This window comes from Neltuma alba, unplaced genomic scaffold (assembly GCF_004799145.2).
Source record: "Neltuma alba isolate B1F8T4 unplaced genomic scaffold, ASM479914v2 tig00003186_pilon, whole genome shotgun sequence".
Lineage (NCBI taxonomy): Eukaryota > Viridiplantae > Streptophyta > Magnoliopsida > Fabales > Fabaceae > Neltuma > Neltuma alba.
This window is the reverse complement of record NW_021633177.1, coordinates 680,995-704,598: the sequence shown is the minus strand read 5'-3', so window position 1 is coordinate 704,598 and position 23,604 is coordinate 680,995. Positions and strand designations below refer to the sequence as shown.

At 37.9% G+C, this 23,604-nt stretch overlaps 4 protein-coding genes across 7 annotated transcripts; 3 read left to right on the top strand and 1 right to left on the bottom strand.

Annotated features, from left to right (window-relative positions):
* The first annotated feature begins 1,318 nt into the window (after nucleotides 1–1,318).
* Nucleotides 1,319–6,818, top strand: LOC114740665 (ABC transporter B family member 13-like). The gene is given in 11 exon segments (XM_028928857.1): nucleotides 1,319–1,772; nucleotides 2,229–2,283; nucleotides 2,359–2,534; nucleotides 2,634–2,834; nucleotides 2,966–3,225; nucleotides 3,315–3,628; nucleotides 3,724–3,947; nucleotides 4,206–4,977; nucleotides 5,063–5,304; nucleotides 5,390–6,299; nucleotides 6,302–6,818. Coding segments are annotated over 11 exon segments (3,729 nt in total). The 5' UTR covers nucleotides 1,319–1,508; the 3' UTR covers nucleotides 6,613–6,818.
* Nucleotides 6,819–7,288: 470 nt separating this feature from the next.
* On the top strand, nucleotides 7,289–10,717 carry LOC114740603 (rac-like GTP-binding protein RAC1). 4 transcript variants are annotated; one of them, XM_028928775.1, is made up of 8 exons: nucleotides 7,289–7,371; nucleotides 7,495–7,748; nucleotides 8,728–8,815; nucleotides 8,908–9,017; nucleotides 9,139–9,202; nucleotides 10,038–10,102; nucleotides 10,272–10,337; nucleotides 10,414–10,717. In XM_028928775.1, exons 2-8 carry the CDS (start codon nucleotides 7,650–7,652, stop codon nucleotides 10,513–10,515), a joined length of 594 nt encoding a protein of 197 aa, XP_028784608.1. In that variant the 5' UTR covers nucleotides 7,289–7,371; nucleotides 7,495–7,649; the 3' UTR covers nucleotides 10,516–10,717. The 4 variants fall into 4 exon arrangements, with proteins under 4 accessions (XP_028784608.1, XP_028784610.1, XP_028784607.1 ...); XM_028928777.1 differs by having other exon boundaries at nucleotides 7,355–7,371; nucleotides 7,510–7,748; XM_028928774.1 differs by lacking the exon at nucleotides 7,289–7,371 and having other exon boundaries at nucleotides 7,409–7,748.
* Nucleotides 10,718–10,830: 113 nt separating this feature from the next.
* LOC114740602 (glutamic acid-rich protein) lies at nucleotides 10,831–13,079 on the bottom strand. Its single transcript, XM_028928773.1, has 3 exons — nucleotides 12,824–13,079; nucleotides 11,601–11,967; nucleotides 10,831–11,513 (listed from the first exon to the last, which is right to left on the bottom strand). Exons 1-3 carry the CDS (start codon nucleotides 12,902–12,904, stop codon nucleotides 11,035–11,037), a joined length of 927 nt encoding a protein of 308 aa, XP_028784606.1. The 5' UTR covers nucleotides 12,905–13,079; the 3' UTR covers nucleotides 10,831–11,034.
* Nucleotides 13,080–13,922: 843 nt separating this feature from the next.
* LOC114740681 (protein FREE1) lies at nucleotides 13,923–18,500 on the top strand. Its single transcript, XM_028928885.1, has 10 exons — nucleotides 13,923–14,984; nucleotides 15,129–15,215; nucleotides 15,306–15,437; nucleotides 16,512–16,643; nucleotides 16,798–16,863; nucleotides 16,949–17,059; nucleotides 17,565–17,654; nucleotides 17,782–17,812; nucleotides 17,943–18,013; nucleotides 18,120–18,500. The coding sequence occupies exons 1-10, from the start codon at nucleotides 14,067–14,069 to the stop codon at nucleotides 18,195–18,197; spliced, it is 1,716 nt and encodes a 571-aa protein (XP_028784718.1). The 5' UTR covers nucleotides 13,923–14,066; the 3' UTR covers nucleotides 18,198–18,500.
* Nucleotides 18,501–23,604: the final 5,104 nt, after the last annotated feature.

Sequence of the window (23,604 nt, the reverse complement as noted above, 5' to 3'; positions counted from 1 at the left end):
GAAATTTTTTATAGTTCTTGATTAACTACAAAATATTTTAAAATACTGGATGCATATTTTAAAAAAATTTCAGGATATTGAATAACTCTAACTCTTGTTTCTTTACCATTCTTTATATATATAAATATATATATATATATATATCTTACAATGATGAGGTTGAAGTAGCTAAACGCAACATCAAACCACAACATCAACATTTTGTAATTCGGCGTAACTTTTTTGATGTATTTATTTTTTGGAAGTACAAGAATAAGTTTCACTTTGTTTTCTTAATTAAAACGTATCTGCGGGTGATGACTACATGTCATTCTAATATATAATTCTTTTCTGATGTGACATTCTAATGTGTAAACTCTTAATTGAACTTATCACTGAGATGTTGCAAACATTAACAATGAAATGTTTTGTGTTGTTTGATAAACATTCTTCAACTCGATTCAATAAAGTTTACATATCCAAACAGTTACTCTGGCTATCCAAGATGTCTATGAAAGATTTCAAAACTGAAAAAGAACGTTTCTTAATTTGCTGTCACCTTCATGGGATTCCCATGCATCACGGATAACTTACTCATATATGATTACATATATCTATATGTACACACATACATACATGTATATATAACTCATCCATATATGATTAATTAGTTGTAGAAACCATGAATGTAAGTGAAACTCCGATACCAACAACAAACATGATTATTACTGAACCATCTTCACAGATCAGTCCCGTTAAGTTGAGCCTCATAAGTTGGTTTGGTCTTTTATTACACTCCAGGTTGTCCCGTCGACAAAGGCATGAGAGGACTACAAGAATCCATCATAAAGTCCAGTAAATCTCAGCCCCATACTTGGTTTCCCTTCGCAGGTTCTGGACTACCACGGGCCAATATCACGTTAGGGACCACCAGCTCATGAGTCCATCACCAATAAAAGCTTTTGCTTGAGTCGCATGCAACTCATTATCCAGAGACAGAGTGTAATTATTCTTTTGTAATTTTCCCCAGTTTCAGGGTCATCCTTTTGGGGAAAAAGTTCTTCGTCTCAATCATTTTGGTGGAATGGTGGTTTCAACTTTCAAGCTATTCACTCATTGTTCGACTGCGACCCCCAACCTCAGTAATAAATCTAGTTAATTACTGAGCTCTATGTTTGGCCCGCAAGTGGCTAGTGACATGATGAAATATATGGACTATTTGAGCAACAAAATCGGCATTAGTTAGTTGACTTAATTGCTGATGAGGATTATTATTTATTATCAATTACAGTGTTTAATCAGTAGGTAACGTGCTCGCTTGGAGCGCCACTCATTCGCCATTTTACTACCTGACGTCGAGCTTTTCATAACGGCATTAATGGAGCCGTGTTTTCAGTTGGCGTAGTTAAGGTCTTGTCATTTATTAGCCTCATGCTTATGAGGCTTCTTTAGCTGCTTGCTCTCTCTCTCTCCCCCCTGTGTGGGTTTCATCATCCGCAAGCCTGCAACTTCAACGTGAATTACTTGCCATGGAAGAAGTTGAGCTTGCCTCTCATTCGCATTCAGAACAAAACCAACAATCTAATAAGGCAAGCAAACCAGAGAGTGTTTCCTTCTTTGGCTTGTTTTCTGCTGCAGATACAATTGACTATGTCTTGATGTTCTTGGGAAGTGTTGGTGCGTGCGTTCATGGCGCCGCTCTTCCTGTATTCTTCATCTTGTTCGGTCGTATGATTGATTCTTTAGGGCATCTTTCTAAGCATCCTCATAAGTTGTCGTCACGCATTTCTGAGGTATGGTAGTTACAACCATCTTTTAGTTCTCTCTCATGGGTCCCTTGTCACGCACTGTTTTGCTCCATGAATACTGTTGCTGCTATATTTATTACTGGTTCAATGCTGTGAACTATTCCTCCCGTTTCATTGCCTTTGACATCCCAGCATTGTACTTGGTTCTCCGTGGATATATATATACATATATAAATATATAATCCTTTTTCTTCTTGTACTTGGTTCTCCATGGATATATATATATATAAATATATAATCCTTTTTCTTGTCTTCTTCCTCTTTTCCTTTGGCACATGGAATATTCTGAAATAGACTATTCGGGTGGCACGTCATGGTCTTGCTTCCAAGTTCTGAAGTTCCTCAGGGAAAAAAATGATTATATACTCCAAACAGCATAACAATTGATCATCATTCTGTATCTATATGACTCCATATTGAAAATAATTTCATCTATTGCAGAATGCATTGTACTTGGTCTACCTTGGACTGGTTGTTCTGGCATCGGCTTGGATGGGTAGATCCTATAATTTGAACCTAATCTTTTGGTTCGTGCTTTGATCTTGTTGACTAATCACTTTTTATGCTTCAGGGGTCGCATTTTGGATGCAAACAGGGGAGAGGCAAACAGCTCGTTTGCGTTTCAAGTATCTACAGTCCGTTTTAAAAAAGGATATTAATTTCTTCGACAATGAGGCAAGAGACGCTAATATCATTTTCCACATTTCAAGTGACGCAGTATTAGTACAAGATGCAATCGGTGACAAGGTAAAACATACGGGTCTGTCATGTTTTATGCATTTGGACACAAATATTATCGTCGAAGGTTGTTTGGTTGATCATAATTAATCATTGATTTCACTGCAGACAGGCCACGCTATACGTTACCTTTCACAATTCATTGTTGGATTTGCCATTGGATTTACGTCAGTATGGCAGCTTACACTGCTCACCTTGGCTGTAGTTCCATTAATAGCTGTAGCTGGGGGAGCTTATACTATAACCATGTCTACCTTGTCAGAAAAAGGTGAAGCAGCATATGCGGAAGCTGGGAAAGTGGCAGAAGAGGTAACTATGTATATTTCACTTCAATCGAATTTTTGTGAAGTCCAGTTCTGTTGAGAGTTCCACTGTTAGGAGTCAATTTCTTGATTAGGCCTTGGATAATGAATGTGCTATTTCTTGTTTTGATGGAACAGGTAATTTCTCAGGTTCGTACGGTTTACTCATTTGTGGGAGAAGATAAAGCAGTTTCCTCATACTCCAAATCACTTGATAATGGTCTGAAGCTGGGAAAGAAGAGTGGCTTTGCAAAAGGAGTAGGGGTAGGCTTAACATATGGACTGTTGTTTTGTGCCTGGGCATTACTTCTTTGGTACGCAAGCATACTTGTGAGGCACCATAAAACAAACGGAGGGAAAGCATTCACAACTATCATTAATGTCATCTTTAGTGGATTGTGAGTCATCCTTCTAAGTAAACCTGACATGATTAATTTCAAATGACACTTTTTTCTTGAACTAGAACCTGACAATTCTTCCTCTATAGTGCTCTTGGCCAAGCTGCGCCTAACCTCGCTGCCATTGCTAAAGGCCGTGCAGCAGCAGCCAATATCATGAACATGATTGCATCAGTTTCAGACAAGTCTAAAAGCTTGGACAAGGGGATTGTTTTGCCACAAGTGGAAGGGAAAATTGAATTTCGTGAGGTCTGCTTTTCTTACCCCTCAAGATCAAACTTGGTCTTTGAAAATTTGACCTTCACAGTAACTTCAGGGAAGACTATCGCAGTTGTTGGTCCTAGTGGTTCAGGAAAGAGCACTATCATTTCTATGATTCAAAGATTTTATGATCCCACTTCAGGTAATGAAACTTAATGTTTTATGGTTATACCGTCAGTTTTGTCCATCAGTATTTAGGACTAGGATGCGAGGCTAATGCATAAATTTTTTATTTAGGTAAGATACTATTGGATGGACATGACCTAAAGAGTCTTCAATTGAAATGGTGGAGGAAACAAATGGGCTTGGTTAGTCAAGAACCGTTGCTATTTGCCACAACAATATCTGAAAATATTTTGCTTGGAAAAGAGGACGCAAACATGGATCAAATCATACAAGCAGCTAAAGCTGCAAATGCTCATTCTTTTATTGAAGGCTTACCTAATGGTTATCTTACTCCGGTAATGTCACCCTCACAATGGAAAAGTTGGTTTACTTGTAGAATTGTAAAATCATCTTTAATAGCCATAGTATATCTTCCTTCTTCTAGGTCTTCAAAATAAGCCAAAGCAATCACACAATGAACTTGCTATGAAACTTAAAGAAAGTAAATCATTTTATTTCTCATGTCAAGTGCGGAAAAGTGATATGTTGAAGTTATCGTTAACATGGAAAAAATGTTCAGTTTGAAGATTGATAATTAGTGTTCTTTAATTCAGGTAGGAGAAGGCGGTACACAACTTTCAGGAGGTCAGAAACAGAGAATAGCAATAGCAAGGGCAGTGCTCAGAAACCCAAAAGTATTACTTCTAGATGAAGCCACAAGTGCTCTTGATGCAGAATCAGAATTAATAGTTCAGCAGGCCCTGGAAAAATTAATGTCAAATCGGACTACAATTATTGTCGCCCACCGATTATCCACTATTCGCGATGTTGATACAATCGTGGTTTTGAAGAATGGTCAGGTTGTAGAAAGTGGAACTCATTCAGAATTGATGTCAAAAAATGGAGACTATGTGCATTTAGTGAGTTTGCAAGCATCAGACAACCCCATGGCAGGTTCAAGCGCAATATCTCGATCAGGAAGTTCAAGACATTCAAGTTTTCGGGAAGCTTCAGATAACCAAAAATACCCCGATGAATTGAAGTCCATTTCAACAAGAGAACCTCAACCTAGTGATCAAAAGTCCGTTCCATCCATCCTAGACTTGCTAAAACTAAATGCCCCTGAATGGCATTATGCGGTACTTGGATCAATTGGTGCAATTATGGCAGGCATGGAAGCTCCTCTCTTTGCTCTTGGTATCACACATATTTTGACTGCATTTTACTCCCCACATGGTTCTAAAATCAAGCAAGAAGTCGATCGGGTCGCTCTTATATTTGTTGGAGTTGCTGCTATTACTGTACCTGTTTATCTGTTGCAGCATTACTTTTATACATTGATGGGAGAGCGTCTCACTGCCCGTGTACGCTTATTAATGTTTTCAGGTACTTTGAAAACAGAAATTGGTAAACTTTTTTAGCATGTTATTGATTCATCATTTTCACTAATATTAAAACATATAAATTGCAGCCATCCTGACCAATGAAATTGCATGGTTCGATTTGGATGAGAACAACACTGGATCATTAACAGCTATGCTAGCCGCAGATGCAACGTTAGTAAGAAGTGCTTTGGCAGATAGACTCTCAACTATTGTACAGAATGTAGCTCTCACTGTAACAGCATTTGCTATTGCCTTCACGTTGAGTTGGAAACTAACAGCTGTGGTTGCAGCTTGCTTGCCTCTGCTTATTGGGGCTTCCATCACTGAAGTTAGTACTATATCTTATTATGAACCATACTTTGACTTGTGCTTTATATTATATGTGTGCTGAAAATTTTCTTTTAAATCTGCAGCAACTATTTCTTAAGGGCTTCGGGGGAGATTATAGTGCAGCTTACTCTAGAGCAACTTCGCTGGCACGTGAAGCTATCTCCAATATACGAACTGTTGCTGCTTTTGGTGCAGAAGATCGAATCTCGTTCCAATTTGCCTCTGAATTGAACAAACCTAACAAGCAAGCACTTTTACGAGGCCACATCTCAGGGTTTGGTTATGGTGTGACACAGTTATTTGCTTTCTGCTCTTATGCACTTGGCCTCTGGTATGCTTCTGTCTTGATCAAGCACAGAGAATCTAATTTCGGGGACATTATGAAGTCTTTTATGGTTTTAATTATCACCGCTCTGGCAATAGCAGAAACACTAGCTCTTACCCCAGACATTGTCAAAGGATCACAAGTTTTAGGGTCAGTTTTTAGTGTTCTCCGAAGGAGAACATCTATCCCACCCAATGAACCCAACTCAAAGGTGATGACTGATGTGAAAGGAGAGATAGACTTCAAAAATGTACACTTTAGCTATCCAATGAGACCTGAAATCACCATTTTTGAAAACTTGAACCTCAAAGTTAGAGCAGGAAAGAGTCTCGCAGTAGTCGGGCAAAGCGGTTCAGGGAAGAGTACTGTGATCTCACTGGTCATGAGATTTTACGACCCAACTCATGGAAGAGTTTTGATCGATGGATGTGATATCAGAAGCCTCAACTTGAGGTCCTTAAGGCTGAGAATAGCTCTGGTTCAACAAGAACCAGCATTATTCTCCACCACAATATATGAAAACATCAAGTATGGCAAAGAGGAGGCCTCAGAAATTGAGGTAATGAAGGCAGCGAAAGCAGCAAATGCTCATGAATTCATCGTTAGAATGCCTAAAGGGTATCAAACAGAGGTAGGAGAAAGAGGAGTGCAATTATCAGGAGGCCAGAAACAAGGCTTGCAATCGCAAGAGCCATTTTGAAAGACCCATCTATTCTCCTGTTAGATGAAGCAACAAGTGCACTGGACACAGTTTCAGAGAGATTGGTCCAAGAGGCTTTAGAAAAGCTTCTGGAAGGGCGAACAACCATCTTGGTTGCACACAGGTTATTAACAGTTCGAAATGCACACAGCATTGCTGTGTTACAAAATGGAAGAGTGGTTGAAATGGGTAGCCATGAGAGGCTAATTGCTCAACCTAAGAGCATTTATAAGCAGCTGGTTCGTCTACAACAGGATAATAGTGACCAAGCATTGAATTGATCATACACGTATATAGTAAATGTAAATTCACATCTCATTGTTTCAAAATATGAAACTCCTATGTTGTAACGCTAAGTATGATATTCTGCCAAAGGATAAATAACAGTATAATATTTGTTTCTCATCATTCCTCTCACAGGAAGTTGTGTTTATAGAAAATGTATACACAAAATCTTGAAGAAGAATTTGCTGTTTGTTTTATATTCTATCTGAGTTTTGTTAGCTTTATCACTTTTTTCTCAATTCTTGTGGTTAATCGTTTCTCATCTCGACGTTATTGGCAAATTCGGACAAATCTAGGGTCAACGAAATCGAGCTTGACTTGAGGTTTCCTATTGAGGTTCTAAATTCCAATTGTACCCTTAAATCTTAATTATTCTGTGTGGTTTTGTTAATTCAAAACTCATTTAGTTAGTTTTTTCTTTAAAAAAAATTATTTCAGTTAAACGAAGTGTTGAACCCAAATTTTTATTAAAAAGTATTAGGTGCATATTTTAGTGCAATAATGAAAAGAACTGAAATTAAACAATTGGGAAAAACTAAGCTTCATTCTGCAAAGACCAAAAAAACTTGAATAAGAATACATAATTCACATGTAAAAGAAAAAGAGACAAAGTTGTCATTTGCTATATTCTTTATGCATGAGCTGAGAGAAATTGAGAAATGGACCAAGTGGTCATACTTCTGTATCATATAGCTGGCTGATGGTTGTCCTGGGAGGACTGGGACTTGAAGTCTGTTTGGGTCTCGAGGGTTCTGGTATTTTCCTTTCTCCTTTCTTTCAAATTTCAAATTTATTCCTCTATTCTTTGTTACTGTTCCGGCCTTCATCCGTGCAATTCCCTTTAATCTGAACCTCGCCCTCCAATTTCTCATTCCCAGATCTGCTATTCCTAGGGTTTTCTCCACAGACATGGCGTCTCTGAATGAGCTCGAGAGGAGCATCTGAAGTAGCGGAAGAAAAGCTAAGACTCAACAAAGAGACATCGTTGGTTGCATTTGCCTGAAGTAGAAGATCTGCTGCTTCTTTGCTGGAGATGAGTGCGTCCAGGTTCATCAAGTGCGTCACTGTTGGCGACGGTGCTGTCGGCAAGACCTGCTTGTTGATTTCGTACACCAGTAATACGTTTCCCACGGTTATATTCTCCTTCTTAACTTCCGGGACATTTTCGTCGTCATTAATTGAATCGCGGTGGTCTAATCCGTGTATATGATAATCGATTGCCCGTTGCGCATGTATTTTACTTTCTTGTTGGATGGATGTGCTTTTCATCAACTAGGCAAATGACTTATTATTATCCTGCTTGTTTCCCTTTCTAATTCCTTTAAACCATAGAAGTGTGGAGATGAAATTCTTGCTGTCGTACTTATCATTTTGAGGAATTTCAAGTGATCATTGGCCAAAATTGAAATTAACCAAGGACGGGCCATAATGATTGTGGTAATTTAATCTTTAGGACCAAAGGCGTCAATGTCATTTTGTTTTATCCAGTGATTTTCTCATGACGTGTCACTTTTCTACTTCTAAATTCTAACCCTCATGAAGTTGTTACTCTTCTGGCTAAAATGATATGTATGATTTGATTAGGGGCATGTATTGCGTTCTATGTCTGTAGATTCTGTTCTATAGAATTAGAAGGATAAGAAGAGAGTTACGACTTCCTCCGTAGAGATTGTATTGTAGAAGACATTATAATTTTGGAAACGTACAATATAGCTCGGAACAGCTTCTCCTATTATGCAAGGATGGCCTGCTACTACTAGACTGAGAAGAAAAGTCAGCCTGAATGGAAGGCTTTGGGTGGCATTAAGGCCCTTTTCTCCTTTTTTTTTTTTTTTTTTGGGGCCCCTTCTGCGTTTCAATGCCTCATGAAATGTAGGGCCCCCCTTCCCAAAAAAAAAAACACTAAGTTTTGAAATGTGTTTTATATCTCCCTGCATTAGAATTAATATAATATTGTTCCATATTTTGATGATAATATATAATATTCTTCTAGGATGAAAAAAGTGGGAGCTGATAATTTTGTTCTTGTATCCCTTTCATCTTTTATTCTTTTTCTACACATTATAATGTTAGCCTAATAAGCTTATCGTTTTTTTGTTGTTCATTAACAGGACTATGTGCCAACTGTTTTTGACAATTTCAGTGCTAATGTTGTTGTTGATGGAAGCACAGTAAATCTTGGATTATGGGATACTGCTGGTAATACCGCAACCATTACTTTCACTATACAGAATTATATTTTAATTTCAGCATATAGCTTGTTTCCGGTGATTTAGCTTAAAGTTTGACAGGTCAGGAGGATTATAATAGATTAAGACCCTTGAGCTATCGAGGAGCAGACGTCTTTATACTTGCCTTCTCCCTTATAAGCAAGGCCAGCTATGAAAATATTGCAAAGAAGGTTATTTCCTTGAACAGAACAAATATACTTAGACCATCATCTACACGCGTTTCTGCTTTTTCCAATTCTTAGTTAACTTATTGATGATTGATTTATTGCTGTTTTTTATTTCTTATTTCAGTGGATCCCTGAGCTGAGGCACTATGCTCCTGGTGTTCCAATAATTTTAGTTGGAACGAAGTTAGGTAATCATTTTCTGACTCTATTAATCCTCTCGTGATCCGATCCCTCACCATACTGGCATGCTGCAATTGATTCTTAACATGCCTGTTGCAGATGCGGTAAAATCTGTTTTTTCAGCTAACTATTTACTTTAGGCTGCAAAACCAGCAAATATAGATAATGATGTCAAGAGTTATCATCCTGGTCCAACAAGCTCTAGTCTTGGTTTTGAATTCTAAGAAATAAGAAAATAAAGAATTTTAAAGTTTTTGAGTTTCCTCTATTTGTGCAATAACTGGAAATCTGAAGTGACGTGATTGATGTTTTGGAGATTCCAGCCTTCTCATATACATAAATTTTTTAGAGTGGTGTAATACTGTAATGTGATGGGAGCCCTCGACGTCCCTGAGTTGGAGTGCAATATGGTTACCGCTGGAATGAAGGAGCGAGCAGAATTCATATTGCCTGGAGGGGTTAGAACTTTAGAACCTCGAACAATAATACCCAAAATTCTGCTTATCTTTCCTATCTGCCCTCACCTGCTTTTGGTTCCCATTTTCTTGATGAACTCTCTCTAGCACCTCCTAATAGATACCCGCATGAAGCCCTTAACAGTCCCATATATCTTCTAGGTACAGCTATTACTAACTGCAGCGGACTATCATGCGCACACTGTTGGTAATAGCAATTTTTGTTGTTTCAAGGATATAAAATCACTAGGATGTTGGATAAAATAAAGTTGAGCCCTGTAACCAGGCGGGAACAGCTTACGGCCGAGTAGCCATGGAGCTGAATATTTGACATCTGATCAAAACTTGTAGGATGATGCAAAAGATTGATATTGGTTTTGTTCTGCAGATCTTCGAGACGATAAACAGTTTTTCATGGACCACCCTGGTGCTGTGCCTATAACTACAGCGCAGGTAAGAACTACCGCCTTTGGCAGTACGGTTTATGCACGTTTTAATGCTTGTTACTGTCTGAAGGGGGAAAAACTGATGTAGTCTTTCACTTGACCATTTTTCTACATAGAGATTTGTTGCTAATTACTAGTTAATTTAGAAGTTAATGTTTGCTTTTTAATGTCCGAAGGGAGAAGAACTGAGAAAGCTGATAGGCGCTCCTGCGTACATCGAGTGTAGTTCTAAAACACAGCAGGTTCGTGGTCTCTTCACTTGCCTAACAATTATGCAATGACAGTCCTCTTATGGGCTTCTTTCCCCTGTGGTTACAGAATGTGAAAGCCGTGTTTGACGCAGCCATCAAAGTGGTGCTTCAACCACCAAAGCAAAAGAAAAAGAAGAGGAAGGCTCAGAAATCCTGTTCAATATTGTGATTGATTGGGGAGAGCAGGAAGCTGTATGGTTTGGACTGATATTCTAGGCTATTTTGTCCAGTCGGTCAAACACTGATTTTAGTAATCTGTAACTATCGTCAACTTCATTTGATAACACTATCTGGATTTCATTTTTAATGTGTGCTACACGTTAGGGGCTTCCCAACGAGAAAATGTTTCATTGAGTAGTCATATTCGATGAGCTGTTGGTTTTGGTCAATTTTAGCTTCCTATTATCGTACTCCAAAACAAGTGATTACGGAAGATAATACCATCCGGTTATTATCATCTCCAAAGCCCACGATGCATGGGGCGTGACCTTTTAATATTTGCTAACTATTTTAGTGAAAGGGCCAATTTGACGATATATACAGAATGCGAGCCAATCAACGCCAAGCGCTCTTTTCTTTAAGTTTTCTTAAATGTAGCACCTGTAATTGCAAAATTTCTGCTACATGGCTCCCTACAGTTGAGCATTGTCATTTAACAACTCAAAGAAGCCACAAAAGAATAAAAAAATCAGAATGGTACGGTGTAGGGCAATCCGTAGATATCAGCTTCGGGTAAGTATTGAGCACGAGGCCATAGAGATGAACCAGAACACCCCAGAAAATCATTAACAGATTTCGCTTTCTTTGTTGCCTGCGTTTGACGCCCTTCTGACGCTGACAGCCAATCCTGATCCTCTTCTAACTCGAATCCCTTCAGCTGGAGCTCACAGGCGTTCCAATTCTGAAACAACGAATTATAAAGGGACGCCATCCTTCCACGTTCACTATCTTTCAAATTGGTGCTTGGATCCACTCCAGTATGAACTATATATTGATATTCTCTTTGTTCTGGTTCAGAGTTTCGCTGCCCCTGGAATTGATGGCGTGACTCTTCATTGAAGGACTTTGTAATCCCTTTACTTCCAGTAGAACCTGCGCGGTAATCTTGTTGCAATTCTTCATGTTCTCGGTGTTTTCTCAATGGCAATCGGATTTTAATAGCAGTTCCTGTTTTGAAAGATAGTCCAAGATTGTATATAAGAACTCAGAACAAACATAAAATACAAAAATCATCTTCGAACCCAGGTTACTCACCGTGATCACTACGTGATGGCGAGGTACTTCTTTTCCTCTTGTTACTACTTTGAGTGCTGTCTGACAAGCAGCAGGGTTCAGTCGAAGAGAAAGGCTGATCATGTTCCTCCGTGATACCACTCCTTTCTATTTGCTCATTATCATCGTCACCTACCTTTCGCAAACATCCACTGCCTTGCTCTGCTCTAATTTTCTCCAGCCGGTAGGACTCTAGATTCCTGAGCTTGCACTCCTTCCCTTTATCATCACAGTGATGTGTCGCGTTTGCTTCCTTTTCTTTTCTTTCTTTCCTCTCTTTTCTTTTTTCCTTTTTCTTTCTCTTGTCTTTCTTCCTTTGTTCCTTGGCTTCATCCCTCTCCTTCTGGAGCTTTACAGCACCAGAACAAAACTTTCAAATAGAGGATAGGGCAGAGCAAAGAAGCAAATATGCTAGACATGCATATCAATCCTCCCTTTGACCCGAATAAACTAAATTCTAAATAAACAACCATTATCATCTTTGGCGCGTCAAAAGCAACAGTTCCAGCGTTAACAGCTATCTCTTACAAATCAAAGAGACCCATCATGCCATAAAGTAGTAAACACACCCAATGAAGATTAAGTACCATAATCAAATTCCTCATAGAGGACCAGACCAACAAATCCAGATAATTTTATTTCATGTGATTTTACATTGCGAACTGAAGGAGATAGCTACGTGCGGATGCTTATTTTGTAGGAATCAGGCAGAAAACGAGAATCAAGAAAGGCAGGGCGCCCCATTATTTGAGATTGTTTACAGATTAACATTGGGAAAAAACAGATTACCTAGTTGTTGCTTTTAATCTGAGAATTAAATTTTCATGAGAAACAAGTTCATGAAAAAAATAAGAAGTTTTCAAAAGACTTGTTCAGTTCGGAAAATAGTTTTCAGAAAACGAAACTCCAAGGAGTTCAGTTCACAAACCAGGAACGCCGAGTAGAACTCTGTTCGCCCCACAAATTAAACTGATTCCAGGTTTTTAACCTACATAAGCTCGTATTTAAGTTAAGCTTGTTCTCTGATGTGAGCTTCCCAGATAGACCTTGGTCTATTAACGTTTAGGACGACACTCGAACACAGAAAACCTCATTCATCACATACTAATTATCGGGTCGAGGAAGCAACAGAAAGTCCCATATCTACCCACAGATTTCAACACATACAGTTGAGCAAAACCCAAAAACGAAACTGCTCAACAAACCTTAATCGATTTGATCAAATCCTCGCTACATGCCCCATTCCTCATATACCCCGGAGGCGGGAAAGGAAAGCACCTAGACATCTTCGATTTCAGAAGAATCGTATGTATACTTGGAATCGCAAAATCAATCGACGATGAAAGAAAAGCCGAACGATTTAGATATCAGAAAGAGAGTAGGGCAAGATCTCAAGAAACCCTAGCTCTTGAGCTTCGTCGGCGTCTCAAAGCTTCGGAGGAAACCCTTAGATCTAAAAATCTCGAAGCAATAGAAAGCAGCAGCCAGATATGAATTTATAGCCAGAGAAACCGACTCCAAATCTGACGCGCTTTGAGATACCCATGCTACCCTCCCGTATTACACTTAATTCCTTCGGCCCATATTTTTGGGCCTCTTTGATCAGACAGCCCTATCACCTGTGACTTTTACTTAAATGCGAAGATAATTAGTTTTACCGTGGCCAACAAAATATAGTTAGTCTTAAGTGACAAGATAGATTGATCGGATAGAGATATAATGTTAATTAAAAATCTACGTAATCATGGGTAACCTTTTAATTGTGATAAAAATTATATTGTTTTAATTAATGTACATATATATTGATAAAATATAAACTTAATGGGCTTCAAGATGGTGGGGAAATGGCTTTTTTTTTTTTTTTGGATACATTGGGGGAATGGCATTTGTGATATCATTAATGCCGCATGGAAAAGAAAAACAGAAATAGGAAAACATAATACTCCTCCGGTCCTAATTGTAAGACCCAATTGAATTATTTGAGGAGATTAAGGAAGTAAATTAAGTTGGTTATTTATAATAAATAAGTGTTGTTATTCCTAAAATATCCTTGCTAATTAAGTATATTGGCTAAAACTATCATTATTAGAAGGATTATCTTGGAAAAAAATACATAAATATAAGAGAGAAAATGGATTGGGTCTTATAATTAGGACCAAATAAAAAGTCAAATTGGGTCTTATAATAAGTATCGGAGGAGTACTTAGAAATTCAAGCCCAAGAGGCGTATCTAATCCAAACCAAAACGCATAGAAATAGAAAGTTACTACGGCGGCAAAAAAAACATGGTTATTATACCACACAACCACGCAGCACGAGAGGAGCAAAACTCCTGCAATCTTTGCTGCCCCGGAATCGCGTGCGCTTGATCAGTGTCTCTCTGCTCCGGTGCTCCCATAACTCCGATCAAAGGCAATCCCTCCGGCGAAGGACTCTGAAACCATCATCATGCAACACGGAGACTACAGCTCATCTCCTTATTACCAATTCCCTCAGATGCAGAACCCAATTCCCAATTCTAATCCTAACCCTAACCCTATCCCTCCTGATTCAGTCCCAAACCAGTACGCCTCCGCTCCTCCTTTCACCTCTGATTACTCGCCTTACGCCTCTACTTATCCTCCATACCCTCAAAATCCCGATCCTCCTATGCCAGTCCCTCCCACTGCCCCTTCATATCCTCCAACCTCCAACCCCAATTTGAACTCCTTCAGTTCTCCTCCCCAACCTTCCTCTTTTCCTCCGTTTGAGTCGCATGTCCCGTATCAACAACCTCCACAGCAACAATGTCAATATCCCCCGTATGATCAACATCAAACGGCTCCAAGTTATGCCCCTTCTTCCTCTGCAATTCCTCCTAACCCCACTCCCAATTCCTTAACGTCGTCCTTCTATCCATCTTCGTACACCCATCCGGGATCGTCGATTCCCCCCACGTACGAGAGTCCATACGAGAATTCCCTGAAATTTGATTATGGTGGTGTTTATGTCGATGACAAGTATGGAAGCCTTAATCGGAGCCGGTCTGATTTGGGGTCAGATTTGTATGGAAAGCGGCCGGATACGAGGCATGATACTGTTCGTGATGATGTTTATGGAGACGGTGTGTATGCCTATAGAGGGGCCGAAACGGAACCATATGGAGCACGGGGTACGGCTCCTAAGTCCTCAACTTGGTCCGGTTTTGATGATTATGGAAGGTCAATTAGTTTTCCCGCTGCGAAGGAACCCTCTTTTTCAAACAAGGTTGTGAAAGCTGTGCCGAAGGCTGATGCCCAAGAGGATATTAAGAGTGGAGTGCAGAAATTTCGTGTCAAGCTATTGGCAGAGAGTGGTGGTCAGAGCACTATGGATGTTCTCTGTCAGGTACAAGCTAAGAGCTTTTCATTTGAGTCTTGACAATGTCTTTAGTATTTACAACGTCATTGTTGTTTTCTTTATTTTTTATTTTTTTTTTGTTCATCCTGGCCTGATTTCAGAATTATTGATTTGTTCTATTATATCTTTTAGATTGGTTTGGATGGAATTCGTATGCTGGATCCAAGTACCAGCCGGACGTTGAGAATTTATCCCCTTGAGAACATCACGAGATGTGACGTGAGCATATTGTTCTGCATGAAAATTTTAAATTTGACTCAATTTTCTTTGTTTTAATCATTACAATTTTCTTTTAACCTTATAATACAGAAATTCGACTCGACTACCCTTGCATTTTGGTCCAAAAGTCCAGTTGACATTGAGCCAAGACGAATCAGATTGCAATCCAATAGTTACACCACCAACACTCTCTTGGATACAGTTACTGCTGTAATCATACAGGTAGAGTTCAGAGGGGCCTCGATTTTAATGCATAAAGAAACTCATTTAGAAATATACTGGGTTTGTTTTAGTTCAGAGAGTCTGAACCAGTGGTGGTGACATAGTGTTTCTCTTGGGTGAGAACATGTTATAACGCTTAATCCTTTTTAAAAATTTATAATTATAATTATTGTAATTTGTTATACTTGTGCTAAAACAAGCAATTTTAAATTTAAGATTGGAGAGTCTTAGAAACAAGGCAAATGTAAATACTAAATAGCAAGTCAAAAATCAGGGCTTGCCCTGGATTCCTCTTCCTCTGCTCTGACGTAGAAAACTGAAGAGTACCATTTTGCTCCTAAAATGCTTAGACATTGCTGAATATTTGTTATATGTGGATAACATTGATTGTATTTTCTGTTCCTTATCTGCATCACCTCGTGTATTTTTTTAATTTTTTAAACTCTTCCTTGCACGATCTATTCCATGTTATTCTCTTCCTTGCATGATCTATTCCATGTTATTCTCTTCCTTGCATGATCTATTCCATGCTAAATGTCTAAGTCCTTAATTCAAATTGGATTGCGGTATTTTGATTTCTTACTCCTATCAATTCTTTTCCTGTTCTGTATTGATCCTCTGTGGCCCACGTGCATACATGTGCGTCTGTGTGTGTGTGTGAATTTTCCAGAAATTCTATTTAGGTAGCTTTCTCTTTTCGCAGGTACTAGATAGATAATTGCGGGCAGAACATGATGTCAATGTTTATGAATCTATTTCCCCGTTGATCATTAATCGTTACCTCTTAAAGTTTCGTATTTGAACCATATGCATGTGCACGGTTTAATCTCATGGGTTTAAATATATTCTCTCGTGTGTATTTTGGAATGATATTTAAACTTTTCACTTGTATTACATTATTCTTGGCCAGTTCCTTATCTTTTCTTTACCATGTCTTCTAGTTAAACGAGTTCTGGTTTATTTCCCCTACTATTGGTGGGGTGTTGTTTCTTATGTGGTTGTCCTAAATTGTTCTATGGTGGCAGGCATTGTTTGATGGCTGATATAGATAACGACTTCCTTATTTTAATGCAGTTCAAGGAAATGGGGGGAAATAGGAGGCCTGTTGAATCATTGAAAACAAATGAACAACCTACAGAAAAGAAGAAAGGCCTTGTTGATTGGATGAATATGATCAAACCTGCCAATGAGGAGAAAGATCATTGGGTAAAAACAGATTCTTTTTGAATTTTATTAAACTCGTTGTTTTTGCTATAAAACTGTCTAACAGAAAATGAGTTGGTCAACTCTATGGATATTAGATCAAAGTTATTTGTTTTGTCTTGTGTGGAAACTACTTATTAGCATTATCGATATGTAGGTCCCAGATGAAGCAGTTTCAAAATGTACAGCATGTGGGACTGATTTTGGGGCTTTTGTTCGTAAGGTTTGATCTTTCCTCTCCTCTTTGAAGTGAAGTTTTGTTTCTTGTGCGTAATTGCTAATTTTGTAATTGTTCGTGCTTATGACAGCATCACTGTAGGAACTGTGGGGATATTTTCTGTGACAAATGCACACATGGTAGAATAGCTCTAACTGCTGATGAGAATGCCCAGCCAGTGCGAGTTTGTGACCGATGCATGGTATGTGTAATTTTGTTGATGTTTCCCTGTTCATCACTGAGCTTATGGAATTGGACGTATTATGCTTGCTATGCAGGTGTTTTTGTCAGATTAGTATAGTTTATCTTCTTTCCGTAGGTTTTTTTTTGTTTTGCCACCAATCTTCTTTACGTAGTTAAGCTATGTAATCCTGCAATGGTTCTATCTCAAGCGGTAAAACCTTCCCTCTGTTATTATCATATGTAACACCAGAGCGTTCTTCCTCCCCCCCTTGCTGAGGTTCTAATGTCTAGCAATGTGGATATGCATGTCTATAGAGGGAATTTTTGGTTGCTTATCTTTTTGGCTGCCTGGTTTACCTTTGCCTCTCTTTGTAAAATGCTGGACAATTTCCCTCGTTGATTTTAAAATGTCTATGTTCGGTCAAATCTGTGTGGCATTGTAATATTTATATATTGAAGACTTTTGTTATGTGTTATGTGCATTGAAAAGATCGAGAGTTTTATTAAGTCCTTTTGCTGTATAGGCAGAGGTGACACAGAGGCTCAGTAATGCTAAAGAGGCTGCAAACAAGCCTGTATTGCAAAGTCATGAGGATCTTGCGAGGAAACTTCAGGTAAATTGTTAGGAGGTAGCACTTTTCCGTGTTGTTTTTCTGTGGATGAGTTTAACTAGTTTATATAACTGCTTGGTTAAGCGTACATTCATGTGTAAACAGTCATTAATGATGATTGTTTTGGTAGGAGGAGCTGGAGAGGAATCGGAGGACATCAGGTATAGTGTAATCCGAATTTAGTGTTCTAGGAGCCAGGGTTGTAAATGGTTGTAGAGATTTGCTAGTCTGACCAGGCTTCAATGAAATCATTATATTTTAGCTCGATCATCTTACTGGTCTAATTCACAGGTTCCAAGTCTGATGGATCTGGAAGACGGATGAAGGAAGTTGAATGCCCCACTTGCACAGTCCATCTGCAGGTTTGAAATTTATTGACTAAATTCTTTTACTCTTATTTCCTGTACATTCCAAACTCTTATTGCCCTCAACTTCTTGCTCTGGGGCTCTGTTATATGACTGTTTCAGGTCCAAGTACCTAGCTCGGGCTCAGAGACCATTGAGTGTGGGGTTTGCCAGCACCCATTTCTTGTTAGTGCACATTGAGTTCGGATGACTTTGGTACATAAGATGTCTATACGGGTCAACATTGTATAATGAGTTATTTTACTTATTGATTTCTTGCGCAATAATGGTTGGTGATTGCATTTGTCGTTTGAGCATTAATTAACTTCTTCGGCTTGTTTCCCAGACTTCGTTGAGTTGCGTTTTTCTCTCTTCTTTTAGCTTGGTTTGCTCAAGTGTTCTCATCTTCACTGCTGAAAACCGTCCCTACTTGTTTTTGTGGATACTGAACATTCATGTACAGTTATTTTTAGTTCAATATAACTTGACTGCTTTGAAACGATATTGGATGTTGTGTGAATATGACATGGCTATGTGACATCACGGGAATAGCAAATAGTTCCCAAAACACAGCCACAGGTTGACAAAACAAATACGCTCTTTCTGGCCCCCCCCTGTTTTAGGGGTTTTGGGGGGGGGGGGAGAGACATTTACCCAGCATGTTAAGGTACATAATAATATGATTCTACGTTTTTTCTTTTGGCTGAATATGCCGAGTTATAATTATACGCTGCCATGTTTTGATTAAAAAAATGATAATAAGAAAATGTGCGTAAGTTTTTTTGTTGTCTTTTTTATTAATTTGATGATTAAAAAATTATTACGAGTATTTGTTAATGATTAACCAGACGTGATGATATTAATAAATAAATTTAAAATGAGTCTCAATATATTTTAGCGTCTAATCTTGGCAAAAAAAGAAAAAAATTCGGTGTCTAATCAAGTATTGTTCCATCCTGATCCTATTCATTCTTTCCCTGATTTTATTCCTCACACGTTGTGAACAATGAGCGAAGTCTCGTTTCACGATTTTTGTAATCCAAACAAATGGCGATGACGCCTTTCTCATCCTATCCCTTGGGGCAAAAGAATGTTGCCTCGTATGGAGGAAAAGGGATGCTGATCAAATATGCACCTTCCTCAAATTCCAAAGGACTGACCAGTTGGGCAAATATCTTGGAGTTCTCTTGCTACATGATAGGATTCCAAAGGACACCTATTAATACCTTGTTAGCAGGATCCAGCAAAAACTATCAGCTTGGAAAGCAAAGACCATATCCCTGGCTGGATGGATTACTCTTGCCAAGTCCGTTCTAAGCACAATGCCTTTCTACACCATGCAAACTACCCTCCTTCCTACCAGCTCTTGCAATGCAATTGAGAAAACAATATGGAGCTTGGTATGGGGGTTAGACGAATCCCCTCGAAAGTTAAGCTTGGTTAAATGGGACGATATGTGTCATCCAATGAGATACGGTGGCAGTGGATTGACAGACCTCAAGCAGCAAAATCATGCTTTCCTATCCAAACTGGCTTTCCACCTCATTAGTCAGCCTGATAAGTTATGGGTCCAAGTTCTCAAAGCCTAGTACAATTGGAGGCCTAATCAAAGCAACGTTTTCAAGATAAAAATTGTTTCACATGTCTGGCCAAGTATAGCTACTGTTTGGCCCAACACGGAACTAAACTTCACCTGGACCTTTGGGAAGGGTAGGACTGTTAGATTTTGGCTTGATCACTGGGTTGGTGATATCATGGGACTCCTCAAGCACCTTACCTGCTCAAATGTGCCGGATTCAGACATAAACAAGACAATCAGTGATTACATCAATAGCCAGGAAGAATGGGATTGGATCAAATTCCAACATCTACTTCCACCCAATCTAAACCTACAAATAGCTGCGAAAGGTCCTCCACAAGAGCTAAATGTAGAGGACTCATGCTACTAGAACCCCTCAGCCAACGACGCCTTCATTATCAACTCGGCCTACCAAGCTAATCAACAACTTGAATGGGAAACTCCTGACAAATGTTGGCCGTGGATATGGAAATGGCCTGGCATCCAAAGGATACGCACCTTCCTGTGGCTAACCAAAAAGAATAGATTGCTCTCTAATGCAGAAAGAATGAGACGAGGCCTAACCATGGAAGGCACCTGTAAATTATGCCACATAGCTATTGAGGATCTTGACCACATACTTCGCTATTGCCCTATAGCGCATGCATGCTGGCTGCAAATACTACCTCACAGCAGGACTCAGGAATTCTTCTCCAAGCCTTTTGATGACTGGCTGCTCTGGAATCTCAATCCTTGCTGCACGGGTACTCACTGGAGACTCCACTTTGGCACACTATGTTGGAAGCTGTGAGATAACAAAAACAAACGCATCTTCCCAGCTGATCCTCTTTTCCCGCAGAGCATTGTTATCTTCGTCCAGACTTTTGTTAATCACACCTTCATTGCGAGCAGCCTCTTACATACTATTGTTAGCACTAACTAATTGACTGTTATTTTTACCTCACGCTCTGTACATAATTCAGTAATACATATTCACTTTCGACTAAAAAAAAAAAAAAGGACCCATTTGGGACCCTATAAACGTTGTTTTTGTTTTTTAGGCCGCGTAAATATTTTGAGTTTTTATTAATTATCGCCAATAGATTCTTAGGATCACTCTCGTTATGGTTTGTTGATAAAAACTGGGTTTCTAGTCTGGATTTGATCAGTTAATTGTGACCCCCCCTCCCACCAAAAAAAAAAGATGTTGACTCAGTGGTCAGCTGGCTACGTGGCTTACTGGTTGGTCAAAGACCAGCTCGGGGCTGTGACTTTTATGGTGGCGTTTTGGTTCCTTTCTTTTGTGTTGTTATCCTCTTTAGTCTTGTTGCCTCTTTTTTTATAACCTCCGCTTCTTGTAAAAACTAGTTAATTAATTTGAATAGGTTAAAAAATTTAGTTAAATTAGTTATTTGTAATAAATAAGTGTTAATTTTTTTAATATATACTTACTAATCAAATGTATTAGTTAGAACTATCATTATTACAAGAAATACTTTAGAAAAAATGAATAAATATGATAGACAAAATGAATTAAAATTTTATATTTAAAACCAAAATAAAAATTAAACAGGTTTTTATATTAAGAACCGAATACAGGAATATTATGTAAAGATAGATAGTATAATATCAAATATACGTGTTTCCAGAAAAAAAAAATCAAATATGTTGAATTTTGAAAACAACCATTCAACCAATACGTATTGCCTTCAGATATTTTCCGCTATCCAATCCTGAACGCTGAATTTTGAATTAATTAGCGAGAATTGATGGGAGGAATTTCTTCTCCACGTGGATGTTGCCCAAAACTGGCTAGCTAGTGTTGACTCAGAAAAGGTTGACTTAGCGTCCACGTGGCTTACTGTATGTGTATGCTCAGACGCCACCGCCCGTCTTCCCCCCTTTTATTGATGGTCATCCCTCATCACAGCGCCAAGCCTTTGGCGTTTCCTCTCCTTTGCCTGCATATGGCAAACCGCCTCTGTGCTTCCTTCATGCCATCAAACCCCCGGTTGAATTTCAAATAACTTGCATCTAAGAAGTCATAAAAAAAGGTGCAATTAATTAGATTTTAAATAGGGACAATTTAAAATAAATATGGTTTATGATAGAATTTATTCTAAAAGGTGCCTTATAATTGGACAACGATTCAGAAATACAAACATGTTAAAATTAAAAGAAGCATGACGGGGGAAACCGGAAAACCAAATTGCTTGATATTGGTCTAAAATAAACTCGAATAGATTAATTTTTGAAATTGAAAGTGACACCTCATCTGATCCGTTCAGTGGATATGGCAACTTGGATTATTTGGGATCTGCATGATTGCATCAAAATTATACGTGAGTTTTCGGCTTTCTATTGGACTCTTTTGGCCCAGTCATTTCCCACCACACTTATTTCGCTCTTTGTAAGATTTTTTTTTGGCCCAATTACCTCCCACTTAATTATTTCAGCTGGTTGACTCAACATCAACCAAATAAAAGGGTTTAGTTCCTCACGAACTAAAATTGAAATTTCAACTAGAAGAATTACTTACATTTAACACCTGACAGTGTCTCGAATGGGATTGCTTCTAATAAAAAAATATTTATACATGGTAAAAAAAATGAAAAAGAAAAAAATCAACATTATTAGATTTGTTCGAGTTTAAAGATACCATATTGTCATGTGCTGATTTGAGAGTGGGAGAGGGTGGGCTTAAGATTGCGGAGAAAATAGTGGTTGTGATGCGAATTAATGTGATATAGAGACTTACGTGAAAAGTGCACTGCCAGACTGATCACAAATTGAAGTGAGGGGGGAGATGGAGAGTGGTTAGTGGTTACACTTAAAGAGGTTTTGTTTAATATGATTGTTGTGTTCCACCTACTTTAGCCTCCTTTTTAATTTTTGTTTTAATTTCGCTTCCTGTCATCCATCACCATTTAAGATAGTCATCCACAATTAGCAATTATGTAGTACAACGCCCAATTCTATATACTACTTTCAGCCTTTAATATAAAAATTTGTTTGATTTTTATTTTGATCCTAAATATAAGACCTCAGTCTATTTTGTCTCTCATGTTAATCTTTTTTTTTCCAAAATAGTTTTTGTAATAATAGTAATTCTAACCAGTACACTTGATTAATAAGGATATTTTAAGAAAGACAACATCTATTTATTACAAATAACTAATGTAGCTAATTTTTTAATCTAATCAAATTTGTCAATTAGCTCTTATATTAAGGATCGGAAGTAGTTTTTATAAGATATGGTTTTTGAGTTACACATAGTTTTATTTATAAGTTATACTTGAAAAGATACTACCTCCCGTCATAATTATAAGATATTACTATTATTATTGTTACTTTTTTATTGGACAAGTAACGCACCCATTTTTTTTAATGAGAAAAAGAGGGGTTCCAACAAAAAACATCTGATACATTTCTAGGACCAGGTCGTATGTGAAATTGTAATTATTTTTTAAATTTTTATCTCTATTAATTTAATGCTACTCCTCCGGCCGGAGGAGTATGTCATTACATTAATTATTATTTCTCGCATGCCTTTTTTTTTTTTCCTCTAGCCATTTTCTATCTCACATTCACTCACTCTCTCTAAATAAAGATAATTTTTATAAATAAAATATATCTATACATATTTATTATTATTAACTAATTTAACTAATTTTATTATCTATGTGATTCGGCTATCTTATATATAGCCCCTCTGGGCCCATATATAAACTTTAAATAACCGAATTGTATTTAATAAACAATCAGTTAAAATTAGTTAAAAATGATAAATAGATAAGAAATATTTTTTTTTAAAATATGCCCTTATTTATTATGAAAGTAATTGAGAGAGACAATAAATAAATAAATGATGAAAGAGAATATATGGGTAATATATGTCATTCTCTTCCTATCTTGTAAATAGTTGGCCATATTTCTAATTAATGCAATTCATAGTCATTGAAAAAAAAAAAAACACTAAATACCATTAACTAAAGATAAAATTAAAAAAAATTTAAATGTTCAGACAAAACTCAAGATGGAGCTTATAAA